Raw genomic sequence first — 26,975 nt, 5'->3', positions numbered from 1 at the left:
AATTGTCAGCCCCATCTAAGACATCCAATCATGTGTATTGAAAAGTAATGGTAGAAATCTATTTGAAAAATATACTTGGATAAAATACATAAATTAAGCAGATTTATGATTGCTGATGAATCTTATCAAACACTGAAATATGACATTCGCATTCGTATATTTGAAATAAAGAGTAATTTGATTAGGTAATAAAAAAATTATGAATAAAGGAGTTTGGTTAGGTGGGTATGTATTGACGGAAATAGCCTTGGAAAGTGAGGAGGAAAAGCTCGCAATCTTATCTTGTGCAGTTTCACAACTTCTCCTTCTTTGCCACCAAAAACTCAAATTCATCAAGCAAAAATGGCTACATTTTTGCTCGCAAACGCGAAAGTGTTTCTCCCTTGCGTTCCATCTACATCTACACATTCACATTCAACAATTCAAATTGTGTGTAGATCTGTTGCTCCTTCTGAGACATGCTCCATCGTTACAAGCAGGAGAGCCATCGCTCTCTCTCTCGCGACCGCAGCCGGCTTTCTCTCCGGCGCCAATTACAAGGCCGGCGCCGCCATTTTGGAGGCGGATGAAGATGACGAGCTGATGGAGAAGGTGAAGAGAGATAGGAAGAAGAGGCTCGAGATCAGCTCATCCACTCAGGAAAAAGGTTCATTCACTTTTTCAGTTTATTAGATTTCATAAGCCTTTAATTGCATTGTTAGTATAATTGGTATACATGTTTGATGCAGCATACCTGCAAGATGTTGTGTACAAACTGAGCAAAATAGGGCAGGCTATTGAGAAGGAGGACCTTGCTGAAGCAAATTCTGTTATTGTGTCAGCCAAGGATACTGAATGGCTCCAGAAGGTTAATGCTGCCCTCAACAAGGTAGGTGTGTGTGTGTGTGTGTGTTAAAAACTATTACTATTACTTTGCTTTGGATTCTCATTTCCAATTTGATTGAATGGCAGTTGAGTTCTAGTGAAGAGGAGAAGACAGAGGCTGATCTATTCCAACTGTCAATGGCTTCCTTAATCTCATCTAGTGAGTTTAGCTATAATTAATTGCCATATTTTGTGATTGTATTTGAATTAGACACATAGTGTTGGATTGGATGCAGTTTCTGAAAAAGATGAAGAAGGGTCTAAGATAGCATTTGTGGCATCTGCAACCGCCTTTGAGAAGTGGACCACTCTATCTGGATTGGCCGGACAACTCAAGGGCCTTTGAACCACTACAACATATGGAGTACAATTTTTCAGTTTTATTTCTTCACTTGTAACTCACTCAATTTATTTATTACAATATATTCTATTGTATTGGCATCCAATCCTTGCTCCTTGAGAAAAATAAATACTACCAAGGCCTTTTTGTAAAATGGAACTTCGGACGTGTTTTGTGCATGTGTATATGTAAGTGTGAAGATTCATCGATGCACACTCAAACTCCAGATTACCTTCACAGTTTTGTTTTTGAGATGCTTTTTAAAATGATTCATTCTAATAGAGTAATGGTTACTCATACAATTACTAGTACTATATTACTAGTACTTGCATATCTTTGATATTTTACTTTTATGCAGAATCTTAATTAACGAATTAAACTCTTCTGTTCGTCAATTTGTCTAGTGTGATATTTTCAGTCATATTTCATTCTATTTTTTTTTCCGAGGAGAATCACATTCTTATACAGTATGACTTTACATAAATCACAATCTTCACCTAATATACCATAGGACAAAAGATGCGAATTTGACATCAGGATAATGTATCCCTTCAATATAGTTTCATTTCCAAGACATTTACTTTCAATAATGAAACGAACTGAGCAGAGTTTATGACTATTCAAACACAAGTAATCGAACCAGAAATCAATTGATTTCACATCCATCCTAACTTTCTCCACCAAGTGTCAAAAATAGGAGGTTGCACAGTTCATCCTATGACTATCTCTATCAATACAAAGGTCCGCAGCAGCATATCAATGCAAGAAGCAATACACTCGAGAAATCTTGTAACAAGCATGCTAGAAACTTAGATAAAACTAGCTGAATATTTTATCAAACACCTACAAAAGGAATAATTTTTACACTGAAGCACTCACTGCAGAAGACGAAGTTGAAGCTTGTTAGAGTTCTGAAAGAATGGCTGGAATGTAGTGGGACAATTCTGCAGTTAGCGACTGAAATCCATTGACAAGCTGCGTGTGAAACTCTTCGTCTTCGTCGCCAATCAAGCGAAAGTGGACACGGATAGCACGCTTGCACACTGCCATGAATTCTAGGAGTGCGGCTATGAGTTGCTGCAGCTCCTGCGAGCGCAGTCTGGTAGCAGGCTCACCTGAAAGGAATGCCGTGCAAACACTCAGAAGTCCGCTGTTCACTTGGACGGCAACGGATCCCTGAAGTATCCTCTGTAGACTCTGTAGTTGATCGCCTTCTGAGCTGCGAGGTTCCTCGAGCTTGTTTCTTAGTGCTGCTGTTCTCGTTTCAATCATACCAATCGCATTCTCCACAGGAGAGAACTCTAGCGATTCTGATTTTGTCACCTGCAGACGGTTTACTAGGGCCGGGAATGAACCGTCGGTGTGTACCACTGTACGCCGTTTCCACTGGTCTTCCAACCCACCTTGAGTCTTTCCATTTTTGGTGAAAGGAGTATCAAATAAAAACCTATCAAAGACACGCGCACGCACAGAAAGTGGAAATGTTCTCTCCCTTCGGCTTCCCAAATCCTCATCTTCCATAACTGGATCTACAGCTGTTATCTGCATGTAGCAAACTTTTGCCTGTAGTTCATCAGCCTTGACCTGTCTAGAGTCTGGTATTATGTGCAATGTTGTACCATCCATTCTCGACTCGTATATGTGACTGAGTTTCTCCATTATATCACCCAACCTCACGTCACAAGCTTCTCTATATACATACTCATTCCTGTCAAGCTTCCCAAATTTTTCACCATAGAACCCTACCCTATAATATGTTGCATCTGCAAAAGGTATGGGGCTCGATTCCTGCTCAAGAATTGACTCGTATATGTTTGTCAGCATCGTGTGGCACTTGGCTAATTGTCCGTATGCCCTCCTGCTTTTGTACACTGGAATAACTAGTTCTAGAATGCTGGCGCAGAAGTGGTGGAGTTCAGCTTGGGAGAAGAGCTTATTTGCAAGTTGCAGGTACTTAACAGCCGACTCAACTGTAAGTTTTGAAGCGCCATATCCTTCTACCTCGGCTGCTGAGGCCTCACAAGTTATCTCACCACTTACCATGGGGCATATCTTGCGCAATGCAGAGACATGATCCGAACTCCATACTCCATCATTTCTATATACGAGGGCCTAAACATAAAATCGTTTATGTCACACAGGAACCAGATTCATATATTTCATACAAGTGGTTATAATATTTGAGCGATTATTCAAACCAGCTGTGTAAAAATGGGTCACTCATCCCATTGAAAGGCCTTATAACAGGGGAGGATTATCCAAGCATATATAGAGAGGCACAATCATTATCAAGTCAATATGAGACAAGAAACATGGGTCTCAACATGCCCGCACACGTGTGGGCCAGATCATCGGTCTCACACACGTAAACCAAAAAAACCCATCATCAACTTGGGCTTACTCTGATACCATGTAAAAATGGGTCACTCACCCCCTTAAAAGGCCACACAACCTTAGATTCAACCCGTAGAACAAATATGAATGTAAGATCTTCCCTGTGTCATCAGGCATAGAAAAACTTGGTTTGGTATGGGAACCAAGAAATGTAAAAAAGCAGAATCTTACCAGCATCACTACTCCAGCAACAGCAACAGCACACTGCGCTGCTTCAGCCCAAGACTGCATCTCCTGGTGGGCATCACACAGGTGCAACAACCACATGATATGAAGATCTGGAACTGGAGCAAATGCCATAGCAAGTTTGTAGAAACTCTCTGCAGCAGCATATCTATCAACTGTCATAACAGATGCCTAGAAGAAAACTTGATCAGTACATCAGTTTTCTTAAAAAAAGAGGTTGCACAAGTTTGAGATCAGTAACCAGGGTGGATAAGCTCTACCAGTAGCGCGTGTTCCAGGCTAGCATCAAGAGCCAGAAGTAGACTATCAGATAGTTCTTTAACTTCCGACCAGGACCAATGATTATCAGACAATTGTTCACTGCTGGAAACAAGAGCTGTTTCTGGAAGACCACAATCTTTGAGTACAGAGAGACTCTTAGATTCATCTGCCATCTCCTCCAAAGATTTCCGAAGACGGCGCGCTTCGCCACTTTCTTCTAGAGTCCCATCAGTTTTCATATGTGTAACTTGGACTTCAGACATCAATTCAGACATTGTAATGGTGAGCACGACACGCAATCTTGCTGCATGCGTGAAGTAGGAGAAAGAGCTCTACAAAACAATTACACCTAACTTGTGAGCAAGAAATAATAAAAAAGATATGAAGACCAAGCAAGTAATAATATATACCTACCCGAACAAGTATCTGGAGCCCAATAACAGATCTTTTCCTAATATTCTCATTGCGAAAAACTCCAAGCCGGAGAAGATGGAAGGCAATTTGCTTTAGAAAACAATCATTTTCCCTCGACATTAATGTTGCTCCATGACGCTCAAAGACATTATTGAAAACAGGAAACATAACTTTCCAGAAGGCCAGAGGTTGATTATGAGAAAAGACTATCATAAATATAGATGTAATACAATCAAGTTTTCCATAGTCAGTAGCAATGGCACGGGATGCTACTGCCCCAGAGAACTTCTCAATTATTTCCAGAACTTGAAGACTGACAGCAGCGCTAAGGTTTTCTTCCCAAAGTTCCTGAACAACACAGATGCATCGGATATTATAATAATATCGAACAATACCGATGGTATTACTATCTGCATCAAACATCATACCAATTTTTGCCTCAATATTGGGTGCAAAGATTCTCTTAATGCTTGAGTTGAAGCTCCAATTCTAGAAGATTGGGCCTGAGCCAGAGCTTCCCTTAAGGAATATGGCTGACTAGGAGAGCTAAGCTGAGAGTTGACTCTTTTCCACAAATATCCATTTTCAGGTGTTCCTTGGGGCTGCATCAATCACACTTTTACATTTAGCAAACCTAAAAGAAGTGACATATACTACTGAACTGTGAAAAGACACACATTTAGAAAAACATGACAAAATCAGATGATATGCATACTCCAACTTCTTGGCGTGCAGCTTCCAAAAGATACTGATTAATTGAAGGAGAAAGTCTCTCAGAATACTTTGATGAGAAGGGCTTATCTCCAAGTGGACTGCGAGAACTACTGCCCATGAGCAAGGTATCATCAGGCTTCCTTTGCTGCCCATTATATAATAAAAAACATGATAGTTAAGATCTATATTCCAGGAGGAGAATCACAGACATGTAAAATACCAAAACATCTGTTAACTGAAGGTGTGGTTTAATATCTGGACATTCCAAATGTATATTAAAACTTGGCATAGATATTAACCATATTTTTCCCAATTGATATAATTAATATACATCAGAAAAACCAAACAAAAACGATATATACCCCATGAACCGAGATGTCCAAGCAAATAACAGAGACATCATTTACTGCTAATATGATAAAAAAAAATTGGATCTTTCACATTTATCTTCCCCTATTAGTGCTAAGCATAAATCAGATGGTCGCTATTGTAGGCTTTTCCTCGGGTAGTATTGGTAGAGGGAATATGAGGCCTGAATAGGGACTAGATTAGACAGTAAAATCATAACAGATTTTCTTGTCCCTTTAACCCATCAGTTTCCCTGCATATCAAGATCCAGAAATGTTAAAGAAAAATGAATACATGGCGTTATTTTACCTCAAAATGAATTAGACATTCCTCCAAAAGTTTGAAGAATAATCTGGTACGGGCAATGCTTTGTTGCCAAGCTTTAATAAGAGAGGCATCATCCAAATTGCGTACGATTTGCAATATAGCAATCAAGACCTCACGCTTTTCACTTGAACCCATATTGTAGAACACGGGCATTTCATCTAGTATCTACAATAATGCAACAAAAACTGAGTAACTGACTAAAAAACAAATAGCCAGTGCAGCAGATTTACAGTCAAATAACTCATGAAGACTAAACCATTACTCAAATACCCAACTCTGAGAACAAAATATTTTTACAGAAGAGACTAAAAATACAAACATAATAGCAACCCACATACTGAACACAGATGAAAGGAATGTGTTATACACCTGGCCTACAAGGGGGAAGTACAGCTGAGCTTTATAAAGTTTATCTTCCATCTTTTGGTAACGCAAATCAAACTCGTGCTTGCAGAGTAGTTCCACCAAAATTCTCGCAGCCTATCAACGAAGATGTCATAAGGAATATGAAATCGCTCAAAGAGGTGACAAAACAAATCAATCAATGATTATCAAGGTGGAAAATACATATGGAACACTAATCTTCTATGTGTCTAACTATTGCATCATACTGCACTCACCTTAGCCCTCATGGATAAATCTTCATGGTCCCATGTAAGAAATATCTCTTGTACAAGAATAGATGAAATGTAATTTCTGTTATTTAAAAGCCACCATGTCGAACACGTCAAAAAATCAGAAGAAAAGAAAAATGTGTAAACTCAAGTCAGTATTTTGTCAAATACACACATAGGGATAACAGACAAAACTTTACTAATAAGATAAGACCACCTTACAATACATTCATCCAATCACAAATAAACAACTGCATTTTATAGCATCAAAGCTCCAGTCTTTAATAATGTCGCTCAAGAAATATATCATTTCCCCCTAATCATGAAAATTCAAACGACCAATTCGCAAAAGGAAATAGCATCATATTCCTGATAATAAAAAAAAGAACTGTCTAGAGTTAATGAAAATTTGAATCAAAAGATTTATATCTAATAGATCAAGGGAAACGAGAACTGAGCACTCAACTTGAACACCAAAAAATATATGGATGCTTTTGTACTAAAAGAAATTCCCAGTGTCCCATTATTACTTTTCACATTACTTGCTAGTTGCTTCTTCTGTACACATTGTGCCTTATTGATCCTTCTAAATTTTTTAATTTAATTTTAAAATAGTACTCCTAATAACTTTGGCAACTTAGGTGCAATTTGAGTCAACCTATCTAAGTTGGTCAACTCAAAGTGCAATTTGTCATCTTGCCATCTTGCTTGCGAACTAATAAGTGCCCGAGAGAGAAGAGACAAATTCAGTGAGAAACACGTACGCAACATTTTAACAACTATATTAACTAGTTCAACTGAAACCAAATGTTGATTTGTGATTTACTCAACACCAAAAATTGTGAACAATCAGCCAATGAATGTCTGGTGAGCAACCTCATAAATTTATGTATACTTACATAGTTTGAAATTTTCCAAAAAAAAAATTGGTTACCCAAGGTATCCCTCCTGCCGACAGTCACAGTCAGAAGCTTAATCCCTCACATCCCAACGGTCAGCGCACTAAGCGGTACTGTTCATTTACTTAAAGCATATATATATGAGGTTGTTTAAATTAACCAGGTCAGCCTATCAACTAATTCTCCTTTTGTAATATTTATAAATAATAAACAATCCATAAAATTATTAAGTTTGAGTAATATACTTATATAGTCAACTCTCATTTGCATGGTTAGCAATCCAGGTGAACCAAAGTGGTTGAAATGCTGACCGGTAGCATAAACAATTTGATCACTGCATCTAATCATGAGAATGTTGAATTAAGGAGCAAAATCTCCAACCATATCCAGCCATTATTATAAGGCCAAATTGCCATAAAACCATGAATTTTAGTCAGATGTTGGTATGTCACACAACTTTAAAAATCAGCTGGAAAAATCATGAAATTTGATTTTTTTTTCTCGCAACTATCCCATGACGAACACTTTGGGCGAAATAGTATCTGATATGGCAACCGGGTATAATCATACGTGGACATCGCGGCAATGAGTTAAACCATGTCGTTCTATTCATAAAGAAAACGTCATTTAGTTGAAATACATCAACAATACATTACACGTAGGCGACCAAATTATTTTGACGTGGGATAATTCCAAACAATTCAAAACTACATGGTTTTTCGGGCTGAGTTTTTACGTTGCGGGGCAGACCAAAATTTGATCAAATTTCATAATGTGACAGAATAATAACAATCAAGCGCTCAAAGAAGCTATAAAGGAAAGCACCGTAAGGTTACCTGTCAGAAGGATCTCTCCCTGGCATTTCCACAAAAAGATCGTGATCACATAAAATCTGCAGAAATGTAAGCTTGCAATCATGCAACACCGGTTGACACACTCCACAGAACTTATCAAGATACAGAGACACCTACAAAACAACAGTTACAGATAAAGTGATAGTGATTAGTGAAGCCTAAACATGAACACATAAACCAACCCAAGGTCAAAAGATTCCAGTGACATAACCTACAGTAGAGTCCTGAAGATTTTACTTTGAGTAAACAATCAATCAATATCTCTTCGGTAAACTATGATTAAAACATCATCATCATCATCATCATTTCCCTATCTCTTGAGGAAAAAGGAAAGGGTGCATATTCTTGTGGGACAGAGTAAAAAGGAAAGGGTGCATATTCTTGTGGGACGGAGGGAGTAACTATTAACCAGCAGCTATTTCTTCTAATTTCATATGCCCTCTTTAGTTGCATTCTTTTTAACAAATCAGGAAAACCATATTTGATCCATAATGAAATGAACATCGATAATAAATTTGTGATAACATAGTTGTTGCATTTCAAGTTATAAAGAGGTCTCTCTCAAGTGTAACATGATTTTGAAGTATTTTACTTGAATAGAGTATGTAGAGAACACATACAACCCAGTTATGCATGAGGTACAAAGTATTTCGCGGAAGGGGTAAGCTTACCAGTTCAAAAACTTGGCGAGGCTCTATGGTAGATACAAGATCGTAACAAAAGAAAGCCAAACCACTGTTTAGATATTTAGCCAAACCAAGACCTTTTTTGCACCGCTCATGAACTTCTGTTAATAGGCAGTCGTACAAGTGCATGATACATCTAAATACACCTTCTTTCAACTGCATTGGGGGAACATCTTCTCGTACCAAAAAATATTAAATAAATAATCCACATGGTAATTGCTGTACAGAAACAGTGATAAAATACAAGGCTTTTGAAACAATTTACCTGAAGGAAGATTGTGATAGAACAATCTAGTTTGCTCCAATGCCATAGATTTGACAATGAGTTCAAGAAAAAACCAAGCCATAGCCAATACATCATCATAAACAGGCCCAACACGGTAACCTTTAGCCTAAATTTGAAAGTAATGAAGTAACAAGAATCAGTTTCATCTCAAAGATGAAGATTTGGTGAACTCATAAGCATTTTATAAGCACCTCAAAAGTCTTCTTTATTTTTCTGGAAAAAGAGGGCATAAATTAATTAATTTTCTTTATCTTTCTTGAAACAAAGAGACAATCATTTGAATTTGAAATAAGAACTCATTTGGCAAACTTCTGTAATTTGTTCTATCCATAAATAAGATAAGCTGGTTATATCTGAGACATCATTCAGAAAGAAAAATATCAAAAAGAGTCTCAGAATCAATATTACCTTGCTACGGGCTAGACTTCCCCATACTGTAGATAAACCAGGGTAAACTGGTGGTTGGCGACCCCCAAAATCATCAAAAGCAAAGTCCACATAGTTAACGAGAAAAATATTTCTTTCACCATCATCAACTTACTCTTGCTGCACCCTGTGGAACACGAACGCAGCGCAACATTAAGGGGTTACTTACTCTGCAGTCTGCATCTGATAGCTACCTAAAACTGAACGAACTTGAATAAAATGAAGGGTGGGGGATGATACCGAAAAATCACTGACAGAATCACAAAATACCAATTTTTTGGTACAATATGGTACCTTAATTAAAACTTTTGGTGCGTAATGGTATGTAGTTTCCGACCAGTGTGTACGGAATACCAAGGTATATACCAAAAAGGTATGCACCATGGTATCGGTATACATGTACATAAAAAGTTTATTCATAATATATATATTTATGATAAATTACAAACAAATAACTTTTTAGCTATATTTAAAAATAATCACAATTATAAAATAAGTTAAATCTATGTTATATAAATTTACAAATATTAAACCTGAATATTCATCGTATATCGTAAATTTTTTAATAAATCCTTTGTTGCATTATCTAACTTCCAATATTTATAAATTTTTTATATCAAATATTTTAACTTAGAATAGTATAGATTCAGTCTTACCATAAAATTTCTGCGCAAAATAATGTACTCTATACCAAAATTTTGGTTTACCAATCTATGGTATGCCAAAATTTTCAGTAAGTACTATATGCTTCTCTTGTACTATATAGATTCAGTTTTGTGACATGGCCTAGCTTAGTCTCTTGTACTATATATATATAATATATTTGGCCTATGTTAGAGTAATAAAATACATCTACTACTCTTCTCTACTATGTCTATATGCTTCTCCACATGTCTATATTTTATTGTTCTACATGGTATCAGAGCGGATATGAATGTCTCTAAAAAAATTATGGTTTTAAAAAACACGAAATTAGGATTGATATAGATGTTCTAGCTTGAGGGGGAGTGTTACAGAATATAAGTATCCCACATTGGTTGTGTGCCATAGTCTGGCTTAGTCTCTTGTACTATATATATGTGGCCTATGTTGAGTAATAAAATACATCTACTACTCTTCTCTACTATGTCTATATACTTCTCCACATATGTCTTATTTTATTGTTTTACATGGGTACCATGATAGAAATCTATGAGTTCCATCCTAAAATCAATTGGTGATTAGAGGAGTGGCCCATGGGACTTATATAGTGGTTTCAGATTTTTCTTAACGCTGATATGGGATAGTTATATGTTAATTTTTTAGTTTCAATTGCCAACACCCTCACTCAAACCCTTCAAGGTGAACCTTGGAGGGGCTGGACTTTTTCCGATAAGTTGGACCACTTGCCCAGACAAACTGCGTCGGGGTAGTCATTTTTTCTTTTCGGTTTTAGTCTGCTTAGTAAGTTAAATTTGGCCCAAAGTCGGCGACCCGCTCTGATACCATGAAGAACAAATATAGATATAAGTGGAAAAGTATATAGACATAGTAGAGAAGAGTAGTCGATGTGTTATTACTCAACATAGGCCACAAATATATAGTACAAGACTAAACTACTATGTTACACAACTCTAAACTATAAACTATGTCACACAACCGACGTGGGATACTCATATTTTATAACATCAACCAAAGGCTTATGTATGGTATTTGTCTCGGCATCGTGATTTCGGTGCGGTGTACAGTACACACCCACATCTAGATTGGAGAACGCAAGAAAACCTCATGCTCGCGCTCTGATATCATTAAAATTAAAAAGTCCTAACCTACACTCTACTTCTCAACCATGCAAAAGCATGGACAACTAACAAATCAAGATAGAAAAGCTGTTTCGTAGCCTAAATTATTACATAGATTGAGATGTAAAATTATGTTTATATCCTTCTCTCACCACCCACTACTATTTCCCCCGCCCCATCCCCATCCCTATCTTCTGTTACCCGTCTTCTGTTACCCGCCACACATGTCCTCACCTCTCCTCATCATCACACTTCTCCCCTCAACCTCCGCCACCACAGACAACCAAACGTTGCGGACAACATACCCAACCCCAAAATGTAACTCCTCACATAAACCAACGTTTGAATTCCACCACCGCCGATTCCATCATCATCAATTTCCACATACCCACAACTCCACAAACTCAAACTAACTTACTTCCAGAAAACCCAAACCACCGTGTCATGCAAACGATGCTCTCCAAGCTTGCTCGTCACAGGCGAAACTTTGTACAAGGGAAGCAAGTATGACAAATCTTTCTAGTATTTCCAAAAAAAAATGAAATTGAACGAAATTCTCATTCTCCCTCTTTGCAATTTCTGTCCATCGTCCCTTTCTCTCTCCCCCCTCTCTCTCTCTACTGTTGCATCAAGATAAACTAATTGCAGCCCTTGGCCGAGATTACTACATTGAAGAGGGACAATGGAGTAAGCATTGTCTACGGTTTAGTAATAGGTTGAGTAGTTTAACAATCTTCGCTCCCGAAAAGCTAGTTTAGCTAACTTATTAATCTTATCATGGGCTAAACTGATCTGGCCTACTCAAATTACTGTTTCTTTCCATCTTACACTACTTATATCAAGCATTAACCACAATAACTAAAAGTTGAAGTTAGAAGAAAATGAGCTATGCAAGACCATATCTGTTTGCCAATCAGTTAAATGTAGGCTAGTAAAAAAGACACCTAAGTTTAATGCAACTTTGAATATATGAGTAAGCTATACCTTGTCAATATATTAACCATAGCTCTGAAAGCAGCAACCTGAATGTTGAAATATAATCAGCATATGATATTATGCTTCGAAATTTCAATTCATGCAATATGAGACACATGAATAAAACAACTATAGCAGTATTAGTTTAGTAGACACAATGCAACAGGTTAGTAAAGAACTAGTCCCTGATCCAAGTAATTTACCTGCAAAGTCTCTCCACCATTGCCAATGAGGTGGAGAAGCATGTTTAAGATGGGCTGAAGAAACTGAAGTAAAGCTGTGGAATCAACATTCTTCAAACTGTTGATTGCCTACAAAGAAAAATACAAGTCCTCCAGTAGTTAAACCATAGCAGATCAAGCATATCAATGTATAAGTATTCATATAGATTGAATCCTGCAAAAAGAAAAAAGAAAATGAATGTGAAGATAAGTTATTTCTCATCATTTTTGGCATTAAATCAGCAATCCCACCTGGTAAATAAAGAATATTACAAAGTATTCACTAGTTGGCAAATCTCTATGTTTTATGTGACAGAGATATACTGGCATTGATTCAAGGGCGCTTCAGCTGGAGATGCAAATTTTGGGATAAAAGAGAGCTTAAGCTGAAAGGATTTACTTATCTAGAAATTTGCCGTGGAATTAACATCAACCACTAAACTGGCAAAGGTATATTAGAATAAAAGAATCTCAATGTTGTAGCTGAATGTATGTTCTTTTCTATTCCTGAAGATGAAAAGTAGGTAAAAAGAATATAAAAATTAACCTCAAGAAGCTCAGATCCCCAAGGTGGACTTGTTCGAAGAATGTGCCGATCATACTCAAGAAAAAAATCTCTAATCCGTTCACTTATTGGGTACAATGATGAACATAAACGTAGACGGAGCCTAAACACGTTTTTACCATCCTCCAAATAATTCGCCTTTTCCTACAAAACAAATTGAGATAGAGTATGAAACCAGTGTACAGGGCAATTTATAGAAGAAAAACAGAAGGCGCAATAACATATCAACTTTTTTTAATTATTGACTAATGTAATGTTTGTAAGTAATCAATTACACAATCATTATTTCATGTGTAAAGCTATCACTGAAAGTTCTCCACTTTGGCTTCTCGCGATTTCAGTGTTACAAATATTGGCTGTGATACGGTGTTTGGAGCATTTCATTCCAAGTTTAACCTTGGCAGGATTAAAAAATTACCAACCATTCACTTCAATTACTCATCATTTAGCTACTTCCAGCAATAATGATAAGTCTCGCCAAAGATAACTAGAAAATGAGAATATTCAATAATGATATTCAAATTCAAATTCGATACATCATACCCTGCTAGTATCTTGTAGATAATGTGGAACCAATTCTTGCATAAGAGGCAATGAAATCTCAGATTTTGACCTGCAGTAGACATGGTCTATATTGTGATTCACCATTCATACACAACTATATTTGACAAATGTTGCAAAAAGTTGATAAGAATCAACAAGTTCCATACATGTGCATAACTCAGGCTTACACAAATTCCATCAAACAAGGTATTGGATGAAAACACAGTTCCAAATTTCTAAATTACATAACGAAAGAAAAAGTTCTGTGCCTATATTTTAGGAATTTATAGCATATGATTGAGATATTATTGAAGCTTCCTATTTTAGAGATCTAAGAACTCCAGTACACAAGCACTAAGTTATTGGAACATTAATTCATGCATTTTTTTCCAAGTGTTATTTCCTCTGCGGATGTTCAGGCTTCAATGTACTTATGTACTTATCTAATTTATACTATGATTTTATGTACATCCGGAAAATTGAAATTCTTGATCAATGGAGGATCGCCCTTTTTGTTCAATAGAATACCAAAGTGGATGATTGACTCATTCCATACTAGAAATAATCGCAGGAAATCCTTTGATAAGTGGACCCTTCCACTGCTGATTGATGTGGACTGGATGCAAATTGAGTGGTTAGGATTTTAAAATTGTTGGCACGTAACTTTTCATCAATATGCAAAATACATTAGTTTTCATAATTTTTAAGAAATAATATACCATGTTTAGTCATATATCTCAATTATTGATATTGACCAATATGGATATAACATCAGTAGAAAGAATCTCAAAGGCAATGTTTCAGAACATAAATTAAAAGTGAAGGTGCATGAAGTATGAGTTACATATCTATGCCCATAAATGACATGCTAGTCATAGTAATTTCTAAGTCTAAATTAGTGATATATCTCATCCAGTACATCTCATTACATATCCATATGGTTTTGCAGACTGACTAGTGCTTGTTATATTGGTCAGGTTGATTAGTTAGTACTCGCCACATTCAAGTATATCAGAAGCTATGAATAGAAAGTGAAGTAGCATATATATTATGAATGCCAGTAACAAATTCATTTTTATGACGTTTACAAAAATTAGAAACAGAGAATGGCTGAGAGCATACTGTGCATAAGCTGATAAAGGAAGTGAAGCATATCCTACAACCACCTGCAATGATGTATAAAATTGATTTTGAATGAGAAAACAATGGTGAAAATATTGACAGTAGAAAACCCATCTTCATTCAATACACTGAGGCAGAGAGTCAAGATACCAAAAAGTTGGTTACCAGGCTGGTGGTACTCCAAAAGTAATGTCAAATATAAGTAGAAACTATTAGACACGCTTCCTCAGTTGAATGAAGGCACTTACAGGCTTGGGAGATTCTATTTTTGTTCGTAGGTCAACATGAAACAAAGTGAATAAAAGGTGACGTGTTGGGGTCCATATAGCAGGCAACGAGACTTTGATTTCATCATGATAGCAAGCAACCCTAGCTCCAACAGCAACTTGAGTCTCGGCACACTTTTGAAGTGTAGAACCCAGTTCCCTTGGATACATTGCCTGATAAATTGAAACTTATTATAAGATCTGGTCCAACTAATCAAACTGGGAAGCAGCATGTAGCATAACTATACCTCTAATGATGGCTTGCGTATATCAGTGTCATCCTTTCTTAGTTCAACTCGAATAAACAAATTTCTTTTTCTAGACATGCTGACACTTAGAGGATACACATAAAGACAATGAAAAAGCTGTAAGAAGGGCTCATTTCTCGAAGTTATCCGAAAGTCAAAAGCCTGAAACTGCAAAAGGACAAATTAATAATACCATTTGAATGCCTTTAACTGAATTCGACCATACTCCCTCCGTCCCACAAGAGTATGCACTTTTGATTGGCACAAGACAAGTTTTAATGCACAATTGGTAAAGTAAGAGAGAGATAGAAAGAAAAAATAATTAAAGTATTGTTAGTGGAGAATGGGTCCCACCTCATTGGAGAGAAAATAGTTTATAAAATTAGAAATTGCATATTTTTGTGGGATGGACTAAAAAGGAAAGAGTGCATATACTCTTGTGGTACGGAGGGAGTAATATTTACTCAAGTATATATACGGCAGGAAAATCCACTGCCACAATGATACTTACATCATTAGTGTCACTATCTCCTAGGCCATGAGATATTGATCCATTTCGATCCAGCACCATCCCATAAGAAGAATGAGCATCCAAATCAGCATTCTTCCGTCCATCGGAGACACTCGGATGACCCCCAAAATCACCATTTGCGCTTCTGTTTTCAAAACACTTATCATCAACTAGGCCACATTGGAGTTTCTCAATCTCCAATCTTAAGATACCCTTCACTGGTTTGTGAATCTTACGCTTAGGATCCTAGGAGTAAGAGAAAATGAGCCATGAAAAAATAAAGAATGTTACAACTCATGTTCAACTATACATATAACAGTAATAGAAATACAATGAGAATTTCGCTTTGTATATTTGGGCCTTATATTTTGACCACTACATCAAGCTCACAAGAGATGATCTTCCAGTTGAAATTATATATGGAGCCATATATTAAGAGTTTCGTTATTTTTCCCCAGACTGATACAGCAACATTAAACTCAAACATTGACTTTAGCATATCCAATTTAAGAAAATACGAAGGGACCTAACCAGGAGTGATTCTTCAGTATAGGCTTCTTTGACTTTGCTCAGATTTGATACTTCAACCACAACAGAGTTTCCACAAGAATATTCAAGCTTTCCATCTAATGTGATCTTCGCTACCGGTTCAGAAGTTCCCTCTTGAGAAGTTGAGCCAGAAAGGCTAGTGACGAGAGGACTGCTAGGGGAAGCAGGACCACCAAAAACAGAAGTAATACCACCATCAAAGAGTGGTATGACTGCCCAAGCAAAGGACTCTCTGTGAGGCATGAGTCGAGACCAGACTTGCAGTTTTTGTTTCTCCCTCTCAGTAAGATGAACCTAATTATTCCAACAAGAAACAAAAATAAAAAATAAACGAATCTAGTAACATTGTACATAACATAATTCATCTTTAAAAGCATATGACAGTTATAATAGCCGAGAAAAAGGTTTCTCACTGATTAATAGTACTAACAATCTATTTCGACTAAGTGCAAACATGGGAATCAACAAATACTATTTTTGAAGTGTACCCCTTCATCGAGCTCTCATGGCAATCAAATATATGAAATAATAAGTTGACCCTCGCCTTCCACATCATTAGCATCTGTTTTTAATATAATATGAAAATGGAACATTTTATTAAGAAAAGTTAAAAAAGGGGCCGATATTCATTAAATATTGGATATATTCTGTAAAACTACAATATTATCTTTATATCATTTGAGTAATGAGCATCGTTGTAAGATTACTAATGCGGCAATGCTTACCGGCTCCTTGCGTGAATAAACTGATGAAGTCACTCCGCCTTCTTCAGTAGCAGGCTTCTCTAATTGGATAAGCAAACAAACTGATGCTGATGGTACATCAACATGAAAAATACCACGTGCCTCAACAGAATTATTCATCTGGGTAATCCAAAGGAAAACTATGAACCTCACATAAATTCTATGTCACATTTTCTGTACTGAGCACATTAGATTGAAGATAAAAAGTTGATTGCACCATATCTAGCACCAAACATCTCGGACAGCGAGATAACAAATCCAATTCATATAAATATATAACTATTCAAAAATGAAACAGATAAAGTTCTACAACTTACATTTTGTATTTCTGATGGTAACATGTGGAACATGAAATCCTCTGATAGTTTTTCCCTTCTCTCCCTATTATATAAACAAATAGTGCCATAAAATGGCTCTACAAGAGAACTTCTTGTTTCAGCTTTGGAATTATCTCGAATCTCAAAGATCTCCAATTAACTTAGAAATAGAAGAAGAGAAAGTTACTACTAACTCACCTACAAACCCAGCTTGGAATGACAAGGATAAGACTTTCACTGCAATCCTTAGCCCACTACAATGAGAGGAAAAATACATTACAGGGGAGGGGATGAAACCAGAGAAAAGAGTACACGATACAATTAGGAGATATATACTTTAATGCAGGTAAAGAGTACACATGCATGTCAGCATGCGAAGTTAGGGGAACGAGGGTCCAGAGAAGAAACCTAGTGTACTGCACAATGTTATTAACAGGAACTCTTTGACCAAATATCGCGGATCTCTCGTTATCCCAGTCAAAAACAGGTTCATATGCCGGCAACGGAGACTCTCCAAGATGCTGCAAGCAATTACTTCCTGAGGTACTTGAAACTTCTTCTTCAGTTGATAACTGTGCCCTAGTCCATCTAGCATTAGCTAGCTCTATTTCTGCAGTGCAGCTCAGAATATTTAAAAATAATTAGTCGCATAGTTGCAATAGCTGTTTCCAAAAGGAAATTTAATTATTTCATGAATTCAATAAAGTGAAACCCCAACTAGTAATGGAACGAAAATTTCAGTGAAGTGCTGGAGAAATTTAAAAAATCAGAATGGAGCCCCAACATCATCCAGTGCAACAGTTCCCCACGAGAGAGGATAAGATCAAGTATTCATATCCAGTTTTACCTAATAGTTGATACTTAAATGAATAGAGAATAACTATTCCGGCCTACAGACCTGTTTCGATGTTTGTATTTGGCCCCTCAAATACTTGATTCTGAAACGTGATGGACCCAACGTTCTCATAGTACCCATACTTGTACTCGTCTTTAACCCAATCAGCGCCATAGCTCTGAACAAGCTCGTTTAGATGTGGCCATTGCTCCAAGTTTTCATCCAGCTGGAATGAACAAAGAAAAAGAGTGGCTCAAAAGCCCAGTGTAACCACTTGCATCCAAAAAGCAATGTATTGTGGTAGAGGCAGGTAATCAATTATTAAGTAGACACTAATAGTACTGAAATGGGATGTCTCGGTGTCATAACTTGATGGTAATGCAAAAGCCCTGTTGTGCGTGTATAGGGAGCATCAGAAATAAAACTCACCAATGGTTCCATCTTAAAGCAATTTGAAAAGGACTGCCGTGGAATCCTTCGAAAACGAAGACCACTTGTAGAAGCAGTCTCCATGAGAGAAGCAAATGCAAAAAACCTAAAACGTATCAATTGGAGAAGCAGTTAATGGAATGAGATGTAAATATGCAAGGAAGCACACAATTTTAGTTAGGGGTTTAAATCAATAAAGTTGAAGAAAAATGGGAAAGTGGGACAATGAAACAAGTTGTCAGATGCAATTCAGAATATCGAGTTAAAGAAACCAAACCTACCGAGAAAATGGAAATTTGAGTTGGTTTCCGTTGAAACACAGTTTAACAGCAGTCCCTTTTGGCACCAATTGTATTAAATTTTTTGAATGACAGTTATTTTTATTCAACTATCTATACCAAGTTACACTTGTTTCTGAACATGTATAACAGTTATATGAATGTTAACTATTAACTACAAATTATAAACATCAGCATGACATGTTTCACATATAGCAGGATGATGACACATGTTTTGCTGATCAACGAACTATAATTGATGTGTTTTACAATATATTACACCCAGTTTTTGCAGCATACCATATTTTTATTATGAACACGAGATCAAGTGACAAATCTACAACAGTCTCTCTCCATCTCTGACATATCTCTATCTCTGACATGTGTGCTATATCCTCTTAGATTAATGTCAAGTGTCAGGTAAATTTAGTACATGAGAACAGTCACAAAATTTTGAAAATGAATTTTCAGAATTGACGTCCAGGGGGAAATGTGTTTGATAATCATCTATCAGATTTTTTTTATTAAATTAAAATGCCAGGTATAAACAATTTTTTTATACTATTTGCTTACTTTATACTAGTGTATAGTGTATAACAACTTAATAGTGAGTCAGTGACCCATTTTCAAGTCTCGTGCAAGTACTTAGTAAGCTGAACATTTAGCCATGTTAATCCATAAGCAGCTACAGCTAAAAATTTGCAGTTGAATTTGAATATTGAACTTCAAAAACTGAACTATGAAAACTGATTATTGAAAAGTTACTAAAACATTAATAACAATCTTAATACCCCAGTCAGTTCGTCGTGAAAAAAAAATACTACTACTATACAAATTTCACATATGCATTCATCCCTCATTCCAATTTCGAAGACAAAATCACAGTAGATCATGGCAACTTACAGATTAATGCACGAATAATTACAATCAATCAGAATCTCGTGACACATTTCGTGAAGAGTCAAAAACAGAATCGACGCGAGATTCACGAACAAATGTGAGACGATATTATTACGAATACAAAACAAACGAAGGTGATTACAACACACTATCACTTAGCTCGCTACTCAATCGGAGAATACAACTCGATTTTGGATCACTCACCTAGCTAGCTCAAGAATCACAAAGTGTATTCACTTCTCTATCTAGTTTCTTGAATCACACGAATATGGAGAAAAACAAGATGTGAAACTGAAAACTGAAGAAACTTATTGTTGTAACTGAACGAGCTGTTCAAATACAACGGTTGTTAGCCGAGCTTAATCGAGCTCGGTGTTGGAGAAGCTTAATCGAGTTCGGTGTTAGCCGAGCTTAATCGAGTTCGGTGTTAGCCGAGCTTAATCGAGCTCGGCCCTCAATAATGACTTGGGCCGATGGTTGGTCCAGCCACACCAAAGCCCAACAAATCTCCACCTTGGCTGCATCCACCATCCGGCCAGCCAAAACTCCACCTTCACCAAAATTCCCTCATCTTCTTGCAGTCAAGTTAACCAAGTCTAAACAATGCTCGAACTTAGCACTTGGTAGGGGTTTAGTCATCATGTCAGCTGCATTTTCAGAGGTGTGGACCTTCTTGACTGCCACCACGCCTTTGCTTATCTCATCTCTTACAAAATGAAGTTTGATGTCGATGTGCTTACTTCTCTCATGGAAAGTCTGGTGCTTGGCCAAGCTAATGGCGCTGTTGCTGTCACACAAGATAGTTACAGCCTCTTGCACCACACCAAAATCCCCCAATATTCCCTTTAGCCATTTAGCTTCTTTAACCGCTTCTGCTAAGGATATATACTCTGCCTCCGTTGTAGAGAGCGCAACCACAGATTGGAGATTAGACTTCCAGCTATACCAAAAAGCTTGAAGATATAGGCAGATTGGGATTTTCTGCTATCAATATTTGCAGCATAGTCTGCATCACAGTAGCCTATGAGCTCATCCTCACCGTCTGCTGTGCAGAACAACAATCCCAAATCTTGCGTGCCCACCAAATACTTCATTATCCACTTCAAGGCTTGCCAATGTGTGCTACCCGGGTCTGCCATGTATCTGCTGGTCAGGCTTATGGCGTGTGACAGATCAGGCCGAGTACACAACATCATGTACATAATACTCCCAACAATACTTGCATAAGGCACCTTAGACATCAACTTCCTTTCCTGATCATTAGCTGGTTTCTGACTGACAGAGAGCTTGAAGTGTGGACTTGTTGGAGTTGATACCTTTCTAGAGTCAATCATCTGAAATTTGATTAACATCTTCTTGATGTAGCTATGCTGCATCAACCATAACTTCCTAGCAGCTCTCTCTCTTATGATATCCATGCCAAGAATTCTCTTTGCATTTCCCAAGTCCTTCATTTCAAAAGCTTCCTCCAAATCCTCCTTCACTTGCTTCACATCTGCCTTACTAGGGCCTGCCACAAGCATATCATCCACATAAAGTAACAAGTAAGCAACAGCTTTACCTCCCTTGTACCTTATGTAAACACAGCTATCAAAGGCAGATTTCTTGAAGCCAAGTCTCTCCATCTGCCTGTCAAAAGTCAGGTACCACTGCCGGCTGCTTTGTTTCAGTCCATAGAGGCTTCTCTTCAAACAACAGACCTTATCCTCATCTCCCGGCCTTATGAATCCTTGTGGCTGCTCCATATAGATTGTCTCCTCCAACTCACCATGCAAAAAAGCTGTTTTTACATCAAGTTGTTGCAATTCCCAATCTCTCCGAGCCACAATTGCCAAGAGTATCCTTATTGAGTTGTGTTTCACCACAGGAGAGAAGACCTCGGTGTAATCTATCCCCTCCTCCTGTGTGAAACCCCTTGCAACCAAGCGAGCCTTGTATCTGATACTATCATTCTCAGAGGCCTCCACCTTTTTCTTGTAAATCCATTTGCAAGAGATAGGTCTTTGTTGAATCTGTGATCTGAGAACTAGGATCCAAGTTTTGTTTTTGATGAGAGAGTCTATCTCATCCTTCATAGCCATTTTCCATTTCTCTTTGTCTTTGCTGCCAATAGCTTCCTTATAGGTGCTTGGTTCTGAGATCTCCAACTCCTCTGCAACACACAAGGCATAGTATACAAAATTTGCATCTCTGAACCTTGCTGGTGGTCTGATTTCCCTTCTGGTTCTGTCTCTGGCCAGAGCATATTGCTGAACTTGTGGCTCTGGATCAGAGACATCTGGAGTATTATCAGTAGGCTGCTCATTCTCCTCATCTGAGGACATCATTGGCTCTTGGAAATCAGCAGCATCTGAGGCTCTATGTTCTGGTTCAAGTTGATCAAAACTGACCCCAGCAGGTTCTGGAGTTGTCTCTGTCTGCAGAGTAGGCTTGAATGGCATAGTTGACTCATCAAAAATGACATCTCGACTGATGATGACCTTTTGACTTCCTTCTTCTGTGCACCAAAGTCTATATGCCTTAGCACCATCTTGGTAGCCAAGGAAAATGCATTTTAGTGCTCTAGGTTCTAGCTTTCCTTGCCTTGTGTGAGCAAAGGCTCTACAACCAAAAATCCTAAGCTTCTCATAACCTCCTAGGCTTCCATACCATCTGCCATCTGGAGTATCAAAACCAATGGCTGAGCATGGACATTTATTGATCAATTTGGCTGTTGTGGAGACAGCTTCTGCCCAGAATTTCTTAGGCACTCCAGATTCAAAAATCATGCATCTTACTCTCTCAAGGAGAGTCCTATTCATTCTCTCCGCGGTTCCATTTTGTTGTGGATTCCCCGGAGCTGTCCTATGCCTCTTCACTCCCCTTTGCACACAGAAGTTATCAAATTCCCTTGATAGGAACTCAAGCCCGTTGTCTGTCCTCAGACACTTCAAGCCATACCCTTTCTCAACTTCAACTGCCTTGTACCATACACTGAACTTGCTGAATGTGTCTGATTTCTCCTTGAGGATCCATACCCAAACCTTCCTGCTATAGTCATCTACTACACTCAAGAAGTACCTTCCACCACCTATGGAATTAACCGGGCTAGGACCCCATAGATCACTGTGACAATAATCCAGAGGTCTTGTGGAGTTGTGCTTTCCTGAGCCAAAAGGCAATTTCTTTCCTTTTCCCAGCAAGCAAGACTCACACATTTTTACACTCTCCCTATCATCACATGCAAAAACGCCCTTCTTGATCAATTCTTTAAGCCCTTTATCACCCACATGGCCTAATCTCTTGTGCCACAACACCAGATTCTGTTCCTCAGCAACATAGGAATCTCCCACAATGACCTCAGCCTCCAGATAATATAATCTATTTATCCTAGAGGCTGACATAACAATAGCACCACCATTCATAATCCTCATACTCCCACCAGAAAATACACAAGAAAATCCTTTCATTTCAAGCACACCAACAGATACAAGGTTCCTCTTAATAGTAGGTATATACCTTACTTCAGTCAGCAATTTAATAGAACCATCATGCACCTTAAAACGAATATTGCCAATGCCTTTAACAACACACACCTGGTTGTTGCCGAGCAAGACTGATCCCTGTGCTTCAGTCAGGTTCTCAAACCATTTCTTGTGGCTGCATATGTGGAAAGAGCACCCGGAGTCCACGATCCAAGAGTCTGCAATGGGCTTCTCAGTCACATTCATGACCTGAGCCGGCTCCAAATCTGCTGCACAGTCAGCAGTGTTCTGATCAGAGTCGCCATTAGCTTGCTTCTTCTTTAAGGCCCAGCAATTTTTCTTGATGTGCCCAGGTTTCTTGCAATAGTTGCAAGACCTGGACTCCTTCTGATCCCACTCCCTTTGGCCTTTTCCTTTCCATTTTTCAGAACCCTGCCTCTTCCATTTTTCAGGTTTCTTGATATTGGCTTTCACGTTCAAGCTTTCCCCAGCCTGATCACGCAGTCTTGTTGAAGAACTCTGAAAATCCTTCAATTTCAGGGCCGAATACACCTCTTCATAGGTGATCTTGGAGTCTCTTCCAAGGAGTATAGCGTCCTTGAATTGTTCGAAGCTCTTCGGTAATGAATTGAGAAGCATAAGTGTTTTATCTTCATCCTTGATCTGCTCATCGATGTTCTCCAGATCATCCACGCATTTACCAAAATCTTCGAGCTGCTCCAAGATGCTCTTCGCCTCTGATAGCTGGAAGGTGAAAAGCTTCTGTTTCAGATGAAGGTGATTTGCAAGAGACTTCGTCATATAGATGGACTCAAGCTTCCTCCACACTGCCGCAGCGGTCTCCTCCTTCGAAACCTCCCTCAGGACTCGATCGCTGAGACTCAGGATCAGAGTGCTATACGCCTTTTGTTGAAGTTCTTGAGCCTTTGGATCGACCTTTTCATCCGCACCCTTGGCGGTGTCGGCCTCCCCATTTTTGACGATTTCCCAAAGCCCTTGTTGCATCATCACGGCCTTCATCTTCAATCTCCATAGACCGAAGTCATTCTTGCCCGTAAACTTCTCCAATTCGAATTTCGCCGTAGACATCGCGCCGATTTCTTTCCTTTTCCCACAGACGGCGCCAATTTGAAGAGTCAAAAACAGAATCGACGCGAGATTCACGAACAAATGTGAGACGATATTATTACGAATACAAAACAAACGAAGGTGATTACAACACACTATCACTTAGCTCGCTACTCAATCGGAGAATACAACTCGATTTTGGATCACTCACCTAGCTAGCTCAAGAATCACAAAGTGTATTCACTTCTCTATCTAGTTTCTTGAATCACACGAATATGGAGAAAAACAAGATGTGAAACTGAAAACTGAAGAAACTTATTGTTGTAACTGAACGAGCTGTTCAAATACAACGGTTGTTAGCCGAGCTTAATCGAGCTCGGTGTTGGAGAAGCTTAATCGAGTTCGGTGTTAGCCGAGCTTAATCGAGTTCGGTGTTAGCCGAGCTTAATCGAGCTCGGCCCTCAATAATGACTTGGGCCGATGGTTGGTCCAGCCACACCAAAGCCCAACATTTCGAGTAAGCAATACTCAAGTTATAAACTCACCAGCACAATCCGGATCCGAACTAATTTGAAGAGGCTGGGTCGAAGAGTTGAGAAGCGCCGATCGGGAATGAGCTAGGCGGCGCCACTCCTGAGCTAAAGCCACATGAAGAAGCTGACCATAGCCAAAGCCAACTAAAGGAACTGCGGTGGAGGAGGAGGAGGAGGAAGGAGAAGCTAGGGTTGGAGAAGGAACAATACAACAATAAGCAGGTAGCTAGAATCGGAAGGTCGCACCGGCATTGCGGTGCGAAGCGGAGGTATTGCCGAAAAAATTGCGCAGATACGGTGAGGGTTGGGAAATTTTGGGGAAATGGAATGATTCGGAAGTTGATGAATAGTGCATTAGGTGTGAGAGATGAAGGGAGCTGTGCTACAATGGAGATGGCAGAGGTTAATGCTTCCTACTTACAATACAATCTACTGTTTTTATTAATTGTGTTTTGTTTTTTATTCATTTTTTTCTGAATTTGATAAACAGTGATCATGTAGTATTCTTTTTCCGAGTGAGGCTTCCGCGAGTTGAGAATCAAATTTGAATATCGTAAATGTGGTATACATGTGTGATTAATATTTTAATCAACAACATAAATTCAAATTATATTAACATATGACCAGTTTATAAAATGATACGTATACAAGGTTATTATTCGCTGATATCACAAATTATGGTCGAATTTTAAATTTTTCCACAAACTTAAAGTTTGGTGGTAAATATCATGAACTTTGATTGAATTTGGAATTTCCCACAAATAGCATTTTTGGTGAAATAGATTTCTTTGTGGCTTGTCAGATAATGTAGGAGATCCAAACTGATGTTGTTTTGCTCTAACTCACAATTTTAAAGATCTAATAGTATGAAATGGTGATGTGTTAATTCAAAAATATTACTCCTATTTTAATATAAAAGAATATTAATGTCATTTCTTAGGAGTTACCATCCTAATGCATAACAATAGGAGTACATGAGTTACCAATTAGATCATTTTTAGATCGATTTAGTTCATAACACGAAATATCATACTAGTTCATACGAGCTCATCCACCATTAGAACGGTCTTACAATAATCTAATTAATTACTAGTACTAAAATTTCATCATTAACCTACACTACTCTATAACCATTGAAGTTTAAATTTTGTTGTTAGTTATCCAAATTACTCTTTCCTCCATAAGTACCTACAGATGTAGTATGTCACTAACTAGAGAGAGAGAAAAAGGTAACATATCAATTATGAGCGGGTAGAAAAGAAGGAAGTAGAGAGGTTATATGTCAATTACGAAAAGGTAGAAAAAGAAGGAAAATAGCGTTTTAATTCTACTTTTTCTGCAGATGTAGAGATTTTACATGTTCATAAATAAATATGATTTGAATATCTAAACTTTAATTGATAGATAAGCCATTCCATGCTACCTGCAAGCCAAATTTGAAATGAACTTTGAGTTTGGCAAGATTGCATTCATTATAGCTAACAGTCACCCATAAATCACACAATTTCAAACTATAGGCCACCTTAATGAATGGCAATTACAACTGACTAAAATAAAATAAGATTCTCAAAATATAGTAACATGAAAAACACTATTATCACATACACTATACATACGATTAGCAATGTAATTCATTTTAACATAATTAATATTTTTTATATATTAATTTTTAATGTAAAATATCTAAAAAGGTTGAATTAATTTTTGTAGAACATCATAAATTTGAGTACTTAACAGAACCCTAAACTACGGGTCACATGACTCATATTTAATTTAACACAGGTCAAAGGTGACTTGCATTTATTTTATCATGTTTGTATATCTGATATTAGAAAATTTATAATCTGAATGTATATGTTTATCTAAGTTTGTGTTTCCAAATTTGTACTACTACAGTACTACTTACTCATCGACGTCGGCACGACTTGTACTACTACTTACTCAACCTACGAGAAATTGCAAAAACACATCCGGTTTCTGAAAGGTCTCGTGGAGAATGTGAAATGCTGTTAAG

At 37.7% G+C, this 26,975-nt stretch overlaps 1 protein-coding gene and 1 pseudogene across 1 annotated transcript; one reads left to right on the top strand and one right to left on the bottom strand.

Moving 5' to 3' along the window:
• The first annotated feature begins 262 nt into the window (after positions 1-262).
• LOC121802580 (thylakoid lumenal 16.5 kDa protein, chloroplastic) lies at positions 263-1,358 on the top strand. Its single transcript, XM_042202266.1, has 4 exons — positions 263-646; positions 729-868; positions 952-1,024; positions 1,101-1,358. Exons 1-4 carry the CDS (start codon positions 343-345, stop codon positions 1,208-1,210), a joined length of 627 nt encoding a protein of 208 aa, XP_042058200.1. The 5' UTR covers positions 263-342; the 3' UTR covers positions 1,211-1,358.
• A 455-nt stretch (positions 1,359-1,813) lies between these two features.
• LOC121804807 lies at positions 1,814-25,376 on the bottom strand (annotated as a pseudogene).
• Positions 25,377-26,975: the final 1,599 nt, after the last annotated feature.

The sequence above is a fragment of the Salvia splendens genome, chromosome 5 (assembly GCF_004379255.2).
Source record: "Salvia splendens isolate huo1 chromosome 5, SspV2, whole genome shotgun sequence".
Lineage (NCBI taxonomy): Eukaryota > Viridiplantae > Streptophyta > Magnoliopsida > Lamiales > Lamiaceae > Salvia > Salvia splendens.
The sequence above is the reverse complement of the archived record's forward strand: the minus strand, read 5'-3'. Positions and strand labels throughout refer to the sequence as shown.